The sequence below is a fragment of the Anas acuta genome, chromosome 1 (genome assembly GCF_963932015.1).
Source record: "Anas acuta chromosome 1, bAnaAcu1.1, whole genome shotgun sequence".
In the NCBI taxonomy this organism is placed as follows: Eukaryota; Metazoa; Chordata; class Aves; order Anseriformes; family Anatidae; genus Anas; species Anas acuta.
Window position 1 is genome coordinate 204156245 of NC_088979.1, and position 19600 is coordinate 204175844.

At 63.8% G+C, this 19600-nt stretch overlaps 1 protein-coding gene across 9 annotated transcripts in view; it reads right to left on the minus strand.

Moving 5' to 3' along the window:
- Positions 1 to 19600, minus strand: part of SBF1 (SET binding factor 1) — a 61224-nt gene that overhangs the window by 16337 nt on the left and 25287 nt on the right. For all 9 annotated transcript variants that reach the window (XM_068670209.1, XM_068670215.1, XM_068670213.1 and 6 more), the window contains exons 2-14: positions 16927 to 17012; positions 12254 to 12391; positions 12003 to 12131; positions 9392 to 9502; positions 6674 to 6779; positions 6072 to 6204; positions 4930 to 5038; positions 3966 to 4079; positions 3219 to 3296; positions 2596 to 2709; positions 1327 to 1455; positions 990 to 1088; positions 219 to 423 (exon numbers count right to left, since the gene is read on the minus strand). In XM_068670209.1, the coding sequence (XP_068526310.1) occupies positions 219 to 423; positions 990 to 1088; positions 1327 to 1455; positions 2596 to 2709; positions 3219 to 3296; positions 3966 to 4079; positions 4930 to 5038; positions 6072 to 6204; positions 6674 to 6779; positions 9392 to 9502; positions 12003 to 12131; positions 12254 to 12391; positions 16927 to 17012 (1551 nt within the window). The remainder of the gene's footprint in view (positions 1 to 218; positions 424 to 989; positions 1089 to 1326; positions 1456 to 2595; positions 2710 to 3218; positions 3297 to 3965; positions 4080 to 4929; positions 5039 to 6071; positions 6205 to 6673; positions 6780 to 9391; positions 9503 to 12002; positions 12132 to 12253; positions 12392 to 16926; positions 17013 to 19600) is intronic.

The following is a 19600-nucleotide window of genomic DNA, read 5'->3' on the forward strand; positions in this document are numbered from 1 at the left end:
GCTGGCTCCAGCCCAGGGACCTCCAAGCTGGGGTCAGCTAACGGGGACAGCGCTGCTGCTCAGCCAGGAGGCAGAACTGCCCATGTTTTGCTCGCACGGGACCCTCGGACACGTTGCAGTGCAGAAGTGAGGTGGCACCCCGAGAGTGGCACGGCCACGGGGAGCTCCTCCCGAGCTGGGCTGCTCACTGCGGGGAGAGGAGCTGTGCGCACACCTACCGATGGGGGGGCCCGACGGCACCATGCACTTCTTCTCCGCCTTCACAGCAGGAGGGGCTGTCTGCAGCTTGGCCGTGGCCTGGTCGATGATCCACTGCACCGTGCCCTCATCCAGGCGGGGAAAAGGCTTCTGGTGGAGGCGCAGGTGGCAGCCCTCCGTGGGCTTCTGCACCTTGTGCATGGTCACTGCGGGGTACGGGTTCTCCTGGCACAGCAAAGGCAGGTTCTTTTCAGGCATGGGGAAGTCGTGTCCCCTCCCGGAGCAGGAGGCTCAGAAAGGCATTTCTGCAACCCCTGCTCCTCTCCTCCTCTCCCAGAAGGTGCTGTACAGCCCCCCGGACCTGCAGTCCTGAGTCCTTAGTTACAGAGCCATCGTGCTCTGCTCTCAGGAGCTGCCAGGACAGCACTCTGGCCCTGAACTCAGCAGCGAGCAGAAAGCCATTCAGGAGGGCTGAAACGCCCAAGGGGCTCTCAGGGCACTGCTCTGCTCTCGGAAGACCTCAGCAGGTCTGTCCTGTGCCATACAACACCTGCATCAGCTGGCCGGCTGCTCCAGAGCAAAGGAAGTGCCTGATGGCCAGGCTACCCCAAAAAAAGGGCTCCTGCTCCCAGGACAGACACTTTCAGGTGTCCTGCCACATATAACAGTGCAGGGCAGGATGGAACAGCACCGCCAGCACCAGCTCACAGTAACACGCGTGGAGGGGGGGCAGGCTGACCGGGGCTATGACCCAGGTTCCCATCAGTTCCCCTCCGCTGCTCAGGACTCACATTTTTGTAAAGTTTCTCTGCCAGTTCCTTGATGTGCCGCAGGATTTTCTGCTTGTTCCCCTCTTCTGCACGCATGCGCTTCACTTCATAAGCAACGAGCTGGAAGGAGGAGAGGCGGGTGAGAGGAGCAGCAGCCCCCTGGGCAGGATCCCACCGCCCTCCCCGTGCCCCAGCTCTGTCCCCAGAAGCTGCCAGGCTGGGCTCAGCACCACAGCCAAGCGTTGAGGCAGACCCCCAGCCCTTGCCATGGGATGGAGCACATCCCACCCGTTCCCACCCGTTCCCAGCGTGGGTGGCACAGTGCGTGGTGCCGGCAGGGACCCGGGGAGCTGCTCACCTCATCGAACAGGTCGATGGCACGGTACGGGGCGCCCCTCTCGGTCACGAAGCCCGCGAACGCCATGCCCTCCAGCACCTTGGTGAGGAAGTCGTCCTCCGTCAGCCCCCGCTGCCCCAGGAAGGCTGCCTGCAAGAGGGAAATGCAGAGCTGTCAGCAGCACGTGGGGCTCCCCCAGCACCCTCACCCACCCGGTGAGCTGCTGGGCGCAGGGCTGCAGGGTGCTACAAGCAGTCAGCGTGGCTATTTGGGCAAGAACGGGATGTTTCTGAGATGCTGCTGTGGCCAAAGCAGCCGAATGAGCAGGGTTCAGGCTATTTTGTACCGCACGCAGCTGCTGCATGCGATAATTTTATGAAGTGGAGGTTCGTTATGCTTCCTAAGCCCTATGGCTGTTTCACCAAGGTAAAGGTAAAAAGTAAAGTTTTTCTTGGGTTTACTGCGTGCTTATAGTTTTATGCAACACATGAATCTTTGTCAGCAATAAACGTTTACTGAGCATTAAAAAAATCATTCAAAACCTGTAAGAACACGCTGGCCACGCTGAGCTGCAGCGCCCGAGTCCCTCTGCTCTCTGTCTGTTGTCTTCCCCTGGGCTTGGTCTCCCCACGGACCCCCAAACACCTCGAATATTTTCCTTTTCTCCCTGCCCTGCGCTTGCCAACAGCCCCAGGGCACCCGGACCAGCCGGCCCTGCCTGCCTCCTCTCCCCAGGCTCTGCTTCCTTTGCCCAGACTTTAAGATTTTCCCTGGACTTCCTGGGGTTCAGAAAACCCCCAGCTCCAGGCTGTGACGTGAGGGATGCCTTCTGTAAGCCTCTGCACGACACCAGGCACAGGAACGTCAGCTGTGGAGCACCTGACTACGTGTGGGCACGAAGAGGGAAATGGTATCAGATCCGCGGGACCTCGGGACTCCCAAGGACAAACACGGGATGCAGGTGGAGCTGGCAGGGGTGCAGGGCAGGCACCTGCTGGCAACGCAGCTCTTTATTGCTAGATGCAGCTGCATTTGTGCAAACCTTCCCACAGATTCACTCCCCAGCCTTAATTCAACCCATTTGGTGAAGAGTTTATCCAGAGACCTACAACACAGCCTGAAAAAATAACTCTGCTGTGCGGGCACAAGGCCCTGGGGCAGGAGGAGCAGAGTCCTTGCAGCACCACGTCCCCTGCCTGTCCCCTGCCCGTCCCCTGCCCATCCCCTGCCGGCCGAGCCCCCAGGTTTCCTGCCCTCCCACCACCCGGCGTGCTCCTATCCTGGCCGTACCTTGTGGAAGCGGATGACGGGCTCGGGATGGATGCGGATGATGTGCAGGCACCAGCGATAGCCCTGCAGCAGCTGTGCAAACAAGCGAAGGAAGACGGCCCGGATCTCCTTGTCCTGCAAACGGGGACGCAGCGCGGTCAGAGGGGCGAGGAGCAGCCAGCAAGCGGGGCACAAGTTTCCACCCAAGATCCGAGCCACGTGTCAGGCTCGGCCTCTGCTGAGCGGGGCAGGAAACCCAAAGGTTCAGGGGAAAAGGGAGAGGCAGACGGATCCCCCGTGCTCTGCCCTTCACAGTGTCCCTGACACTGCACACAGAGGAAGGAGCTCGCAGCCCCGGGGCCCCAGGTGCCGCTGTGCTGTGCTGAGCCCCCTCTGGCACTGCTGCTGGCTCCAGGTCGGAGCATGTCCCGGGGCTGGGGGCAGCGTGCTGAGCCCCCACCCGCAGAGGCAGCGGTGCTGAGCGTGGGGCAGCCTGCTCCGTGCCAGCCTGCTCCGTGCCAGCCTGCTCTGTGCCAGCCTGCTCCGTGCCAGCCTGCTCTGTGCCCGCCTGCTCCGTGCCCGCGCAGCGCAGTGCCCGCAGGGGCTCTCTGCTCCTGCACCTCCCCTCTTCCCACTGCACCCACCTGCATTTTGAGAGAAGAGGCAGACACGGTGGAAGGGGGGAAGGCGAGATCTGCCACCTCCAGCTCCGGGTCCAAGACCTGCAGAGACAGGGCACAAAGCATGCTCGAGCCCGCGGGGATGGGATCTGTCCTCCCAGCCGGGCACGGAGCAGCAGCGCTCCCCGGGAGCCCGGCAGGACTCACGGACGAGGTGTGAGGGGCTCAAAACCTGCAGGGCTGGGCTGCAGCCACCAGCCAGCAGACCCCCCCACACTGTGCCACGGGCTCCCCATGGCTGGCTGGATGCAGCAGCCCAGGGACAGCTCGGTGGCTGCCTCTCCAGCCCCACGTCCTTGTCACAGCCAGGGAAACGCGTGCCACGGGGGGGCTCAGGCATGTAGCAGAGCTCGGCCCCTCTCCCCCCGGCCCCAGGCCAAGGCTCCCAGCCTTTGTTTGCCTGCGCTGTCCTGGGCACGCACTCGCAGGGCCGGCAGGCTCTGGGAACGCGCTAGCAGCCAGAAAAGCAGCTTCAGGGCTGCAGCTGCTTCCTGCCCCAGGGCTGGGAGCCAGCCACCTGATTCCCAGAAACCTTTGGCAGAGGAGCCCCCCGCAGCCCTGCCACGCAGCAGAGGCCTTCGGGAGCAGGAGAGGTCCCGCACGGCGTGGCCAGGGGGGCTCCGAGGCAGGAGCCCTGCCCCCAGCTCCGCTCTGCCCGCTGCCCCCCGCGCTCCCCCAGGCCTGGAGGTGCGGAGACGCCGCGGTGCTTACCATGGAGAGGGCTTCCCGGGTCTGCTGGAGCAGCGGCTCGGGGAGCAGGGAGATGTGCACGCACTCGGGGACGTTCACTGTGCCGCCGTCCAGGTCTGCGATAACAACGTCCAGCTGCAGGGGGGGGACAGGCATGAGAGGGGGCCACGGGGAGCTAACGGGGAAGGAGCCCAGCCAAGGGGGGGACCTCGGGAACCCCAGCGTCTCCTCGCCGTCTTCTGCAAGCTCAGAGCACTCTGGCCTTCAGCAGCAACTTTCCCCTACCCAGGAAACAGGGGGCAAGCTGGGTCTGAGGGAGCAGCAGGGGAGGAAAGCTGGCAGATGAGGGAAGAAGAGGGACGCAGCCCTGCTCGGGAGGCTGGGTCCCCGATCCTGGCTTTGTGGGATCAGACTCCTCAGCTGGCTGAGAGGTCTCATGGAGAACACAGACACCGACGCCAGCCCCAGCTCGTCCACCACCCCGCTTAGCCCAAACGGCACTTCCCAGCTTGTTCGGGAGGCTGCACAAAAGCTTGTTTCAGTTTGGATCAGGCTCATTATGCTTTGATTTAATTCAGTTTCTGCACTGAAGGCTGTCAGGCTGAAGTGCCAACACAGCCTCTTGGGCCAGAGCTGCCAGCTGAGTTTCAAACTCCAGCCCTCAGTTAACCCAGGCACTGCTGGCTGGCTGGAGACATAAGCCTGGCCCAGGCAGCCCCAGGTAGCCCCAGGCAGCCCCAAACAGCCCCAGGCAGCCCCAGGTAGCCCCAAACAGCCCCAAGCAGCCCCAAGCAGCCCCCCTGGCTCGTGGCCGAGCTGCCTGGCCAGGACAGCACGCCGGATGCAAGCTGGATGCTCAGCCTGCTGAGCCAGGTGCCTTTTGGGGCCGTTTTCTCTCTGGGACCACTGGCACACGGCCCCACTGCTTCCCCTGGACCAGTCCCCGCTCCCAGCCCCCCCAGGACAGGGCAGGGGGAGGCCTCACCAGCTCCTGGGTCTCCGACTGGAAGATGGAGTGGACTCCGATGATGAAAGGTGTCGGCGTGCTCAGCACTTCCAGGAGCTGCGCGGGCAGGATGGGCACGTACGTGAAACTGCAAGCAGAAAAAGCAGAAAAGCTGTGAAATCGCTGCAGCCCCACTCGGTGCCCAGCCCCTGACCCCCCCACGCAGCCCCCCGGCAGAGCAGAGCCCACCAGCCTGGCTCTGCTGCCAGGAGCACACCGGGGTGTCCCCGAGCAGGGTCTGTGAGCTAGGACATGAGGAGGCAGCCCAGCGACCTGCCCCCATCCTCTCTCTGTTCCCCAGCAGCCGATGGTCCCCCCCCCTTGCAGGACAGAGCTGTGGGGTGCCGCGTTCCCAGCAAAGCAGATTTTCGTCTGCCACTGTCAGCCCCCGAGGTAACACACGTCTCACAGCTCTGCGAGGTTCCTGAGTGCTTGTGGACACAGACCAGGATCGTTCCCCGGCCCTGGAGTTACAGCCCAAGTCTGACTGGGGGAAAGGTTCCCAGCACCACGACTGCAATCCAGCAGAAAGCTTTCCTTGGACTGCAGACAGCCCCTCTGCAGCCTGGGAACACGGCAGGCCAGGGTGGAAACAGCGCGACAGGAGCTGGCAGCCACAAGAGCTGGGATGTGGGGATGTGCAGCAGCAGGCGGGCTGCGGGCTGCGGGCTGCGTCCCCACGGCCCCAGGAGGGCGAGCAGGGTGCCGGCTGTCCCACGGGACACTGGAAACAGCTCTGTGTGCGTGCGCCCTGTCCTGGGAGCAGGATCTGCCCCGCGGGTCTTTGGAAGCCTCCCAGCAACCAGCCCTGCCCAGTGGGACGCTGGGGCTGGGACTGGGGCCGGGCTGCCCGCAGAAGTGGTGCCCAGAGGCTCAGTGCCCAGAGGCATTTCACTGCTGCGCACAGCAGAGGCTCCAGGAGGGGAGCTGTGAGCGCAGCCAAGAACAAATCCCTCCCGTTGCCCACGCGGCGTTCACCTGCCCCACGCTGGCAGTGCCCCAGAGGCGGTGATCCACCAGCCAGGGCATGGAGCGAGGGGGTGGCAAATGCCTGGCTGGTTGTGGTGCCCCAGTGGCCTCCAGCTCTGCGGAGGGCTCGGGGAGCAGGGAGCTTCCCTCACCTGTACTTGAGGGGGAACATGAGGGCGAGGAGAGCCCGGCAGGCGTCGGTGAGCCTCTGGTAGCTGCTGGAGAGAAACAGGATCTTGTGTTCAGTAAGCGCCGCGCAGAAGAGATAGAGCACGTTGGTGATCCCTGGGGAGGAAGGGAGAGAAGAGCACTCAGGAACGAGGGCTGTGCCCCGGCACGGCCCCTTACACCCCACCCAGCCCGATCCCACTCCCAGCTCCATGCCGTGCACCACGGAGGGGCTGACGTCCTGCAGGGAGCCACTGTGGGGTCACCCCCTTGGGGACGGTGCTCGGGGGCTCTGGCGAGGTGCCACGACCCCTCTGCTGGTGGCACGAGGACAGGGCAGCACGGCTCTGCGCCCTTGGCATGCCCGTGGTGAGGCCTGGCCACAGCCCTGCTCCCAGCTGGGGACGAGCCACAGCCCTTCCCCACCGAGGGGAAGGCAGAGCTGGGCTCGCTCCGACGGGGCTGCAGCTGGAGCACAGCCCCAAGCCCCCACCCCGGGCTGTGGACGTGGTGGGAGCTGCAGCCCGGCGCTCTGCTGGCCTTGGCACCGGAGCCGGTGAGAAGGAGGCGCGGGGAGAAGTCTCACCGAGCTGACGGAAGAGCAGGGCCACGCTGCAGCTGCTGACGGGAAGCGAGTCATTGATGGGTGTCTGGATCACCTGCCGGTCCCCCGCGCCCAGCGAGATCGTCCTCTGCAAGACAAAGCAGATGTGTCTGGGGCTTGCACCGAGCGAGGGGACAGCGCCGGCAGCAGCCCGAAGCCCTGCACCAGGACCGAGCCCTCGGCGGCACGTGCAGGAGCCCCCCTCACGAGGGCTCTCCAGGAGCTCCGTGCCCAAGGAGCAGCTCGCCTGCGCCGTGCCCCCCGGTGCCACCAGGCAGGGGCCGCAGCACCAGCTCTGCACCAGCTCTGCGCAGCCTCAGGCGAGGCCACATCCAAGCGGAGCTGGCCCCGTTTGGCTCCTGGGGCAGGGGCTGGGGTGGGCACGCTGGGCGCAGCCCCATGTCTTCTCCCCTGGGGCAATTTTTACCCGGGCACTGGGAGGCTCCCCAGGTCCTCAGCCTCTCCCCAGAATGCTGAGGGCAGCCCCGGGTCGCTGCTCTCCTCTCCTTACTCCTCTCCAGGGACACGCTGCTCTGCAGCAGGAGGTTTCGCCACGTGTCCCACCTCCCCGCTCAGCTCACGCCACCGCAGCAGCCCAGCAGCCTGCCCCCAAACGCCGGGCTGGCCACGCAAAGCACCCCTGACCTGCTCTGCCAGCACAGCAGGCCAGGTTTTCACAACCCCCGGGGGAGGCAGAGCACAGCAGCCCTGCTGCCCGGAGCACAGCCCCAAGCACGGCCAGGGCTCCGTGCCCGCGCTGGGGACGGACCCGGCTGCAGGGTGCACGGCCCCCGAGCCCTCCCAGGGCAGGGAGAGGTGGCTGAGGAGCAGACAGACCCGATGAAGGAAGAGGTGTGCGTACCGCTGCTTCGTCGTCCGCGTCAGGCTGAGATAGGGACAGACAGAGATAGCACAGTCAGTTAGAAACACACGGACACAGCCAGGAGAGGGGAGGCACGCACACAGCCACGGAGCAGAAGGAGGAGAGGTGCACACAGACAAAGCGAAAGCAGTGAAACTACACGGAGAGCTCCGGGACACAGCGAGGGAATGGGTGAAGCACAGGAGGGGAAGCGCCACCAACAAACTGTCCCTGCAGCACGCTGCTCGTCCCCACAGCACAGATCCATCCTGCAAGGAGCGGGAGGTGACCAACAACTGTGCCAAAACGCACGGCTCACTGAGCCACGGCGTCTCCAGAAACCTCCCGGGTGCGAGGCCTCTCCTCGCCCTGCCTGCTGCTGACAGGCTCCACCTGGGAGGAACCAGACGGAGTCAGCCAGCCCTGGGCAGCTCCTGCAGGAGAGCTGCTGCCCGTTCCCATAGCCGGACGCAGCCCGGGATGCTTGGCACAGCCCCAGCCCCGCAGGTTTTGGCAGCAGATTGCTTCCTGCTCCATAGGAGCGGGGTGTGCCCCGCACGCAGCCCTGCAGAGCTCACCCCCACCAGGATCTACAGCCTCTGGGCTGTCGGGGCAGCACCAAATTGAGGCTGGGATGAGAAGTCAGCCCAAGGGGCAGCGCTGCCCAGCAGAAAGCACCCGCGCCAGGAACCTGCACGGGAGCAAGAGCGGTCCTAGGGTCAGGGGTGGTGGCAGAACCTCAGCCTGCAGGCACCGGGGACCTGCAGCACAGCCAGAGCCTTGCAAAAGCTCCTTCCCCTGGGCACAGAATTGGACGCTACCTTTTGCTGAGCAGCTGGAAGCGAAGGCACGGCAGGAACAAGTGCCACAGCCGTGGCGATCTTCCAAGGGTTAGCATGGCAAAACAGCTCCGGGGGGTTGCGCTGCTGTCTCCAAGTGCTTCCAGCCAGAGGCTCCAGCTGGGCGCTCTCCACTTTTTCCATCTCCTCGTCAATTAGCCCTTACACCCAGCTGCTGCTGGCGTGGGCCTGCAGCCCAGCTGGCCTTCCTGGAGCAGCAGGAGCAGCACAAGGGGAACGCACGGCTCAGGGGGGGAAGGGGAGGCACTTTCTGCTGGCCTGCTCTGGGCACAAGCAAGGCTGTTGCTCCTCCAGCCCTGTCCAACAATCACAGACGCCGGCCATGCACGGGCACAAGCCAGTGGTTTGAGAAGAGAGCTCCGAGCCCTTCATCTAGCAACCAGGAGCCCTGCTTGGCCTGTCTCGCTCGAGCTGGCTCGTCCCTGCTCTCACAGCCAGCCTGTGACCAGCTCTGGAGCAGCTCTCCGTGCAATCCGACAGGCCTGAGTGGAGGAGCAAGACCTCCCTGGTGCAGGGGCAGCCACAGCCCGTGGCAGCTGTTTGCACAGACGGCTCTGCGACTCCGCAGCTGGGGTGAGCCCATCCAGCTCCCCCTCCTGCAGGGAGCCACCACAAAGCTGCTCACTCACGGCAAGCGAAGCAGCGAGATGGCCTCAGCTGGGGCAGGAGCTGAGCTGCTCCAAATCACGGAGCTTTGCTGTTTCTACTCAGGAGCACTTGGGAAGGCACCACGGGCACTACTCAACGCCGTGCCAGCAGCAGTGCCAGCTCGGCAGCAGCCAGCACAGGGAGCCAGCTGCTGCCTGCAGGCCCAGCAGCCCTGCTCAGCTCAGCTCAGCCCAGCTCAGCTCAGCCCAGCTCAGCCCAGCGCCCAGGACGCAGCCGAGGGGCTGATCCCTGCCCTGTGCCTCCGCTCTGCGGGAGCCGCACGAGGCAGAAGCGCGGGGAGGTGGGAGAGGGCGCGGGCAGGCAACCCACCTGAGCTCCCCCGGTGATGGGGATGGTACACGTCAGCAGGTTCCCGATGACGTTCTCCAGGGACACGCTCAGTCCGTCCACGTAGATGGTGTAGATCAGGCCCAGGCTGTTCTGCAGAGGGAAGCAGAGCGCGGCTCAGCACCGGCGCAGGGGGCAGCGCGAGGGTCTCCAGCCCTGGAACCACTCCCTGTGCCTCCCAGCGCCTGTCCCAGGCAGGAGCACATCCCGGGACTGCCGAGCCCTGGGTGCAGGGCTCGAGGTCTCCCCTCGAGCTTCCTGCACTGAGTCCTCGTAGGCAGGGAGTGGGCATTCAGCCCGTGCCCAGCTTGCTTCCAGCAGGAGCTGGGGCTCAGGAGCTCCACAGGCAGGGGTGGAGCTCTCCAGCACTCCTGGTCCCTGTGGAGTTTAACCAAGTCTCATAAAGACCCCAAACAAGGGACAGGGAGGAATCCCCTTGGTCACCGAGGGCTTGTTGGGGCCAGGCTCTGCTCTTCTCACTGCACACACCGAGGAGCCAGCATCAGCTCCTGCACAGGCACGGGGCCGTGTTCAACACATCCTCTGCTGGGACACGAAGAGCCACAGTAACACAAGATATATAACCAGGAATTCGAGGAATTTGTCTCCAAGGCACTCTGTTTTTTCTCCTCAAACCATCTCTCCGTGTTGGTAGGAAGAGAGGACACCATCACTGGGCCTTTAGGAGAGAGGTCAGCAAGGGGCAGAGTGAGAAGCGAGCTCCTGTTCCTGCCTGCCCACGGACACACGGACACACAGACACATGGACACACGCAGCCCTGCTGGCCACGCAGCAGAGGGAGCAGGGACCATGACCCCAGCCCAGCATCACGCTGACCAAGGGGGAACAGGCGAGGTCTGGGGCTGTGCAGAGACCCCTTCAGAGAGCAGAAGGGGCCGGGACAATGAGCCGTGTGCTGGGGAAGCACCAGGCTGCACTTCAGTCATGAAATTCATCCGCTCAACCGAGGGGCAAACCGTGAGGTTTCACCTGTCCCCCTTCTGCTGGGAGGGGCAGGGAGCAGCAAGGAGAGCAGCGAACGCTGCTGAAAACAAAACTGCGACAGCGACCCAGCTCCACGGCTCCTCGCAGATCCCACTGACATTTCTGATTTTCTTATTGTAGCTTCAGGGGGATACCCCAGGGCCCCAAAGCACAGGAGCGCAGTGCTGCCATGGCCAACTGCTGCCCCGCGGTCACTGGGGTGCGTAACGCACACGCACGCAGGGCTGACACCAAGCAGCAGGGCGAGCAACACAAACACTGCTCAGCCTCCCAGCGAGGGCAGCGGGGCAGAGCGGGCAGGTAGCAGACATCGAGCTGGGAGCTGTGCCAGCCAGGCTCCAGGCGCTACTGCAGGAAATGTCTGTGTTGGGCAATAAGCGAGCTGACCCACTTTCCTCCAAAAACATCCCCAGCACAACCTGCTCCTGCCCCGTGCGGCAGGTGTGGTGGCCTGGCTGACCTCGCTCTGCCCTCCCAGACCCCAGCCACGAGCAGCTCCTGTGTTTTGGGGAGTCTCAGCTCCACGGGGGGCTGGACAAGGCACAGCTCATCCCTGACGTGAAGACGAACACGGGACACAACTGGTGAGGGGAATGGGTTCAGGGTCCCAGCTCCCGTCTGCTCTCACGCTCCCTCCTGTCCCGGTGTCCCTGCTCTCACCGGAGGGTCTCTGTCTTTTCCTGCCACCCCCCAGCCAGCACAGCCTCACGTACGCTCAGACACCTTCCCAGCACCATACACAGGTACAAGGTGCGTGGTCTGCCTTGCTGTGAGGGTGCCCGAGCGTGGCCAGGCTGCCCCGACACACTGCAGCCGGACACGGTTCTGGGTGACCAGCTCCAGCCGACCCCGCTCCAGCAGGGGTTGGAGCAGAGGTCCCAGCAGGACGTCCCTGCCAGCCCCAGCTGCCCTGGGGTCCTGTGAAGCCCGAGGTCTGTTTGAAGCAGCTCCAGGCTGAAGAATGGAGTGATATTTTTCCCTGTCAGTTATTACCACCGGGAGGGCGCAGCGGCTGAGCACCCCCAAGGAACAGCCCGTGCTCACGGGGCAGGCTGAGAACAAGAGACGCAGGCACGGGGCAGCTACCCCGAAGTGATATCCTCACAGCAGGAGGGAAAAAAGGAAGAATAGAGCCCAGCCTGGTGGAAAATGCCACCCTCCACAAGCCCAGCACCTGGGCTAGCAGCAGACGCTGCCCACACGTGCAGGGCAGAGCTTTAGGAAGGTGCCAGGTCGCAGCCCCTGCCCTCCCAAACCTTTTCCAGCCACATAATGCAACGAGATTGAGGAAAATGCAGATGGCCGAGATAAAGGCTGTACAGGAACAGGCTGTGCTTCACGGTTTTTGCATTAACAGAAGTGGGTCAAGGCCACCAGCTGCCCAGCGTGGCCGGGTCCCTGTTTGCTGCTCTGTGGCCAGACGTTCGGGTTCGGCGGTGCCATGGGACAGGGCGCAGGGAGCAGGCTGGGCTCTGGCAGCACATGGCACTGGGGGGCTGCGTGGCTTCCTGCAGCTCCCGCAACCTCGAGGTCTTCGCTGAGGTTGCTCTTCCTCGTCTCCCCTCTCCCAGATGGTTTCAGACTTACCCTGAAGACCTCAGCATGGTCCAGCCGCGACACCAGCACCAGGCTTTTGGGAGCAAAGAGCTGCGCCGGCTGAACAGGAGATGAGGACGACTCTTCCTCCTCCTCGCCATTCCTGGGGTGGCTCTGAGGCTGCGGAGACACGCGGATCAGCCACGTCAGACACCCCTCCCTCTCCCAAATCCCAGGTTCTTCCAACAGGGGAAAACCAGGCACCCGCAGCACCAGGCACCCTCCCCGGCAGCCCGCGGTACCTGCGCGCTCTCCACGGCCTCCCAGAAGGTGAAGCAGGCGCAGTAATGCCGCTCCGAATTGATATCGGTGAGCACGGCGACGAAGAAGGTGGGGGGGTTCCTCTCCGTGAAGAGCTGCCAGCCGCTGGGCTGGCAGAACTGCAAGAGAGAGAGCAGGGGAGGGGGGTGAGCACCGGGACCCGCTGCCACCCCGTGCCTGTCCCAGAGCTGGCACGGGGCTGGGGCTGAGCTGCGCATCGGGAGCGGTGCCTGCAGGATCCGTGCTGGGAGCTCCTCCAGATGGGGTTTGGCTGGGTGTGGGGTGAGGTCAGGGTGTGGGGTGAGGCTGGGGCTCTGGGGCTCTGTTGGGGCTGTGGGGTGAGGCCGGGGTGTGGGCACAGCGCTCCGGGAGGGGGCACTGCTCCTGCGGGGCCGGGAGCTCTGACCCGGGCTGCTCCGCGCTGCAGCGCGCGGCTTGGCTGGTTCCTGGGGACTTCCCAAACACCCTCCCAGCCCAGTGGGTAATTCCAGCCCCAGAACTCCCCGCGGGGTTTCAAAATCTCAAGGGATTTTTCTGCATTTCCTCTTCTCAGCATCCGCGTTTGGCTGGTGCTGGCGCTGGAAAATTCCCGGTAGTTTTGGGACCCCACAGAAAGTGCTTGGAGAGCAGGAAAACGCGGCAGCTTCCGCGGGCACAGTCTGGCAGCCCCGAGGACGAGGCGATTTCAGCAAAACGGGGGCTGAGAGTGGGAAGGCCACAGGGCTGGATGGGCACAAACGCCAGCTCCAGCCCTTGCTGCTGAAAGCTGCTTCCAGCCCGGTGCAGTTTGCCAGCCATTCGCCACTCTCCACACTCCACGAGTACCCTGTGCCACACATCCACCTGTCCTCTCCTAGCCAGCGTGGGGTGGCCACGGCTCTAAGCTGGGAATTGGCCGCAGCTCTGCCGTTTCCAGCTGCCCAGGAGTTGGCAAGGCCAAAGGACACAGCTGGCTGCCCGCCGGGCCCTGCCACGTCCCCGCGGAGCCGTGCCCGGGGCCTCTCCTTCCTGCTGCCCGGCCCCGGCAGCGCAGGAGGTGGCAGCGAGCAGCTAAGTTGAGAGGAGTTGCTCAGCCCCAAGACTCCCTGCAGGTTACAGACGAGGCTGAAGCACACCACGGCTCGCAGCCCGCAGGAGCTGGCTGCCGGTCCCACCCAGCACTCGTGGTCACCAGAGCGGGGTGCAAGGAGGAGGACGCACCCCGTGGCCGCGGTGCTAAGCCTCACGTGGAGATGTGCGTACAAGTCTGGGTGCCAGGGGTTGAGCGTGCCATTTCTCAGGCCGTGGGATGAGCAATCTGCATCCCCTGGACTGCTCCCCGTGGAAAACTGCACGAGGACACCACCACCACCACCGCCACCACTGCTAGACACGGGCCCTGCTCCGCTGCCCCCATAAAGCTGCCCCCTGTGCCGAGGCAGCTCGGACCCGTTCCTTTGGGAGCTACGGCACCGCTAAATGGGCACAGGGCAACGACGGTGCCACACGGACAGGGGCGTGCCTGAGGGTCTTCAGGTGGGCTTACAGATCTGCCCCAGCAGTAAGCTCAGCACCGGAGCCCAGACCTTAATCCTGCCTTGTGTCAAGCTCGGTCCTTCCGAAGGGACAAACAGCGATTCAGCTTCTCCATGGCACATGGGGAAGGATTCAGCTTCTCCATGGGTGTAGATCAGCTGGGGGTAAGAACAGCAGCGCCCCAGGACTGGTGCCCAAACGGCAGCACCGTGGAGCTGGGCCACACGGAGCTCACAAGCACAGGAGGACAAAGCCACGGGCCCCCAGGCAGAATTAATGATCCCTGCAGGAGGTGAGCCCGGGGCCTTGCCTCACCCAAACCTGCAGCGGGAGGACGCTGACCCCGTGCCTGTTTCCCCTACGGCTCTGCAGAGCCAGCACCCGAGGCAGGCTGCTCCTCGCCGAGCCCAGCACAGCCACTGGTGGCTCTGCTCACTCCCAGCACTGCAAACCCACAGTCCATGGGTCCAGACCGAAGTGGCAGAGGAGCTCGGCTCAGCTCTCATCACACCACAGGAGCAAAGTGCCCAAGGACATCTCTGTGCATCCCACAGGGGGCCGAGACCCCCAGAACGCAGCCCCACCAAGCCCCCTGCCAGGGCCAGGACCGGCAGCAGCGCGTGGCTGCACAGCGCCGTGCTCTGTTACCCGAACGAGGAGGCTGCAGCTGCCAACACGCAGGCAATTACCTTGTGGTCGGAAAACAAAAGGACCTCGCTGCTTCACCCCGGGGAGCAGCAGCAGCCCTGATGCTCTCCGGCACACGGGTGCCAAAAGCAAACGCAGGAAGCTCATCTCTGCCAGCACGCACCAGCTCCCGAGCTGGCGTCTGCCAGCGTTTCCCCTTGGCCACAACATGCACCTCGACACCCAGGTGGCCAAAAGGCCAACGGCATCCTGGCTTGTATAAGAAGCAGTGTGGCCAGCAGGGCTAGGGAGGTGATCGTCCCCCTGGACTCAGCTCTGGTGAGGCTGCACCTCGAGTACTGTGTTCAGTTTTGGGCCCCTCGCTACAAGAAGGACATCGAGGTGCTTGAGCGGGTCCAAAGAAGGGCGACGAAGCTGGTGAGGGGCCTGGAGAACAAGTCCTACGAGGAGCGGCTGAAGGAGCTGGGCTTGTTCAGCCTGGAGAAGAGGAGGCTCAGGGGCGACCTTATTGCTCTCTACAGGTACCTTAAAGGAGGCTGTAGCGAGGTGGGGGTTGGCCTGTTCTCCCACGTGCCTGGTGACAGGACGAGGGGGAATGGGCTAAAGTTGCGCCAGGGGTGTTTTAGGTTGGATCTTAGGAATAAATTCTTTACTGAGAGGGCCACGGCCGTCCTGCAGTCCTCGGCGTGAGCTGGGAGAGGAGCGGTGCTGCCATGGGGAAGCACTCACATCCTGTGCCTCTGGAGCAGCTTCCACCAGGAAAAAAAAAAAAAAAAACAAAAAACGATTTTTGTTTGGAAATGCTGTCAGCGAGCTGGGGCAGAAGCTGCCAATTCCTCAATTCCTGCTCCCTAAGACACCGCAAACGTGCTCCTCGGAGCAGTCGGACACAGAAGGGATGGCACCGGGGGGCACAACGCTACCAGCGGGGGCTGCCCGGTGTCCCCATGCTGCCTGCCAGCCCTGCGTGCTGCTCGGCCACGAGCCTCCCGGTGACTGCTGGAAAGCCTCGGAGCCACCCCATGGCTCCCAACAGGACGAGGCTTCAATTGTTTAAATTCCGCAGATTTTTTGGCTGGACAGTTTGGCCCCTGGGAAAAAAGCGCAGCTTTCCTCGTTCTTGGCACAGGTCCCACGTCCCCTGCAGTAACAACAAGGAAACGCGAACCAGAAAAATAATATAGATTTCTGCCTCAGACAAAGTAAATAGCGACGTCCAGGACTGCGCTGGGATTACGGGGAGCACGCAGTAAATAGGAAGAAGGTTTCCCACCGGCGGTCCCGAGGACTGGTGGGCACGCAGCGCCACGTGGCAGCTACGGAGGAAGAGAGCGGATGGGGAAAGGTGTTTTTGGGTTGTTTTTGTTTCTCACTGCTCTAGCTGGTGAGCAATAGGCAATAAACTTTATTATCTCCCTTCTCGGAGTCTGTTTTGCCCGTGACGACAATCGCTGAGTGACCTCCCTGTCCTTATCTCAACCCTCTCCGTATTTTCTTCCCCTTTCCCTTTGAGGAGGGGGAGCTCGGCTGCGCTCCCCAGTCAAACCCCCGCACCCTGCAGGCACCAGCAGGGCCCAGAGGTTTGTGCACCCAAAATGCTGCCCGTGGGAGAGCCAGGCAAGGCAGAGCCCAGCACACGCCACCCCGGCCCCACCTCTGCTCGGAGGGGACGAAGCCCTGGGGACAGCGTGACCCCGATGGGGTCCCCTTCTACATCAGGAACCCGCAGCTCCCCTGGCCAACACGAGGGTTGTTCAGAGATCCTAGTGCTCGTAGGGCAGCAAATGAACTTCTAAAACCTCATCGTCGTCACAGTTTGTGCTCCGCTGCACTCAGCCAGGACCACGGAAGAGCTGCAGGAGGAGGAACGCAGCTGAGAGGGGGTCTCAGCCTCGCGGTGAGGGGGTCCCGCGGAGCCCACGCTGCTTTCCAGCAGAGCGGCAGCACCAACGCGGCAGGGAAGGGTTTTAAAAGAACTCCTGCTCAAATTTAGAAACCGAGGAGAACAATCCTATTATCCTTGATTAGCTAAAAGCTGGTTTGTGAAGAACCCACGCAGCGCCAAATTAGACTGGGTGTGTCGCTCTGGGTACGACCCAGCAGCGATCGCAACCTCAAAGGGCTGCACGGCAGCGGGCGAGCGCGGCCGGAGGGCTGGGGGAGGGATCCAGGGCCCCCACCCCTGGCCCGGGGGATGCAAGCGGAGCACACCCAGCCCTGCAGCAGGGCGAGCCCCCGCCGGCACGGGCTGGGCAGCGCTGGGGGAGCTCTGCCGATGGACGAGCCCCGCTGCTGGGGACAGGGATGGCGATGCGGAGCTTCATCCATGCAGCTCCGGAGGGAAGCGTGGCCAGGAGCAGTGGGGGCACGCTGAAACCCACCGCTGCCAGGGCTGTGTTGGGGTGGGTGGGCGCTGCTCTCTGCTGGGGCAGTGTGGGGTTGTAGTGGGACAGCCAGCCCGGGCCCCGTCCCCGAAGGGCAGCACACTCACCAGCTCGATGCCTTGAGGAAAGGGGTTGTCCTCCCAGTCCTTCTCGGGGAAGCGCTGCAGAATCTGTCCCTGTCCATCCCCGCTGCCTGCAGGAAGGAGAGGAGGATTAGAGGGCAGGCAGCCTCCCCGTGACGCCGGGCAGAGCTCCAGCAGCACGACACCCCCACGGACACAGCAGCGACCCCAGCCCCTCCGCGCGCCCTGGCACAGGGATGGGCGCACCCGAGCCAGGAGCAAACAGCCCGGAGCAGCTCTGGGGATGCACAACCTGGCAGAGCAGAAGTGCAGCAGATCTCTGGCCAAGTTTACCCTTGGTTTCCTTCCTCCTTGCCACTGCTCGTTATCTCCAACTTGGCACTCGACGTTTTCCCCGAACAATGGAACCGAGCGGCTCCGTTTCATTTTCATGTTCCCCTGGGGCCCGTGGCTTTACATCACCTGAAGCCCACCCCGCTGCTGAAGGCCACCCACACCTTCCCCTGGCTGAACCCAGCAAAACGAGCGTCCCCCACTTGCCCCCTGCCCGAGCTGGCCAGGTAAGCACGGAGCCGGGCACAGCAGGGATGAGGCCAGAGCTCCAGGAGGCACCTGGAGAGCCTGAAGCAGCAGCAAAACCCCACTGAGGCTCCTGTAACTCCTGCTGCATTCACAGAGCTGCCTGCGAGGCCAGCGAAGCAGCCTGGCACTGCCCACGTCCCCTGAGCTATGAGCTTACACCCCGTAAATCCCTGCTCCAGGGCACGGAGCTGCAGGGAGGCACCCGGGGCGCTGAGCTCCTGCTGGGCGCAGTAACCCCCGCGGAGGGGCGGCCCCAGCCCACGGACCCACCGGGGGGTCCCGGCGGACACCTCCTCTCCTCCTGGCAGGGACGTCCCGAGCCTGTGGGGCCACGTCACGGGAGGAGCCGCGCCGGGAGGTGCGCGCCGCCGGCGGGATATTTTGGGCACCCAGACCTGTCTCCACCACCCCACTCACCACCGGCCAGCCACAGCTGAATTTAGCAGAAGACGGCATCAGAAGAGATGCCACTTATAGCCCGAGGACCGAAATGGAAAGGTCAGTGCCAAGTTGTGAAGAAAATAGTGCCAGGCGGCACGTTGGCCGAATCCCCCTCGCCTGCCCCTCGGGCAGGGCTGGCACAGAGGTGGCACCAAGAACCATGAGGGCTGCCTGCTCCAGCACTGCGGGGCTGCACGGGCAGCATGAATGGAGAGATCACTCCGGCAGATGTTGGAGCAAGAGGGCACTCAGCCCCCGGGTTTCTCCAGCACGTTATTTAGCAGTGTGTGCCCTCCATGCGCCCCAGCTCCTTCTGCCAGCACCACCAACCGGCCGTCAGTGCTGAGCCGTCCGGCGCTCCCCTCGGTTCCTCCTCGGGCAGCCCGACCCTGCCCCGGCACACATCTGCCTATCGGGCTGTTCTATCAGCTCAGCCCTTCCTGCGGCACGGAGCCGGCCCGGCCCGCCGATTCTTCTGCTCCCCGTTTGGGGAAGGCACGTGTGCGTGTGAACGGGCGCTGGCGCAGCTGCCGCGCTCCGCTCCTTCCTTCCTGCCGGCTCCTCGGCGCAGAAACGGCCACGGGACCGAAGGTGACACCTGGCCGCTGCTCCTGGGGCAGCCTGCAACGCCCGGGATCCGTGTCAGGCTATATTTGGAAGTTTATGAGATCTTATCACAATACAGGAAACTCTAAATAAGCAAAAAGTTAAACACTCAGCTGACGCACCACAACCCAGTGACCTCAAGGCCCGGGCAGGCACGCTGGCACGCTGGGGACACTGGGGACACTCTCCTGGGGCAGGCAGCTCCCAGCAAGAAGCTCCCCACCGCTCCCCTTGCTCCTGACACCACTGAGTGCTGGGACGAGAGCAGCTCAGCCCCAGTGCCCAGCAGAACAGCCAGACCGGGGCTGCGCTCACGGGGCCCTGTGCCCTGCTCCCGGAGCATCCCCAGGGCCCTGCAGCCCCATCCCCCTGGCCTGGAGGCTGCCCCCAGCCCCTGCGCACCTCTCCGGGCTGGCACTGCCTGCAGGAAGCTCGCAGCAGTGTTTTTATCCACGCTGGGACCTGCCCCTCGCTGTGACAGCAGCACGAGGGGACTCGAAGAAACACTTCCATGCAGCAGGGGATCGTGGCAGGCTCAGCTCCTCCAAGGGCCGTGCCTGCAGCCCGGGGCCCTGCCTGCGTCCCCCAGCACTGCACAGCCCGTGCTCAGCCTCCAGAGCGCTCAGACATCGCTCCCAAGGTCAGTAGGAGCTTCAAATTGCTCCCCGGCATCTCACAGCTGAAATTGGTTTAAGCTCAGCTGCTTTAAAGCACCACGAGGTGCCCCGTGCCACAGGAGCACCAAGCACAGCTCCTGCAGTGTTTTCCCACAGCGTGGTGCTCAGCCACAAGGCACAAACCTGGTGACAACCTGCAGGGGACCTGGGGCTGCTGCCACGAGCGCTCAGAGCTGTGCTCAGCCCCCACCGGGCCCAAACCTGCCCACACCGTGCCATGGAGTTGGGCATGGGGCTGCCCGCAGGCTGCTTGTGGTGCTCCCGGAGCAAGCAGCGACCCAGACAACCCTCACCAGGCCACGAGGTGGCTGAAACAGCGTTGGGCAATCGCCCCGCAAGAAGCAGGAGCTATTGCATCAACTGCTGCCCCGCTGTGAGTAACGTGCCAGCAC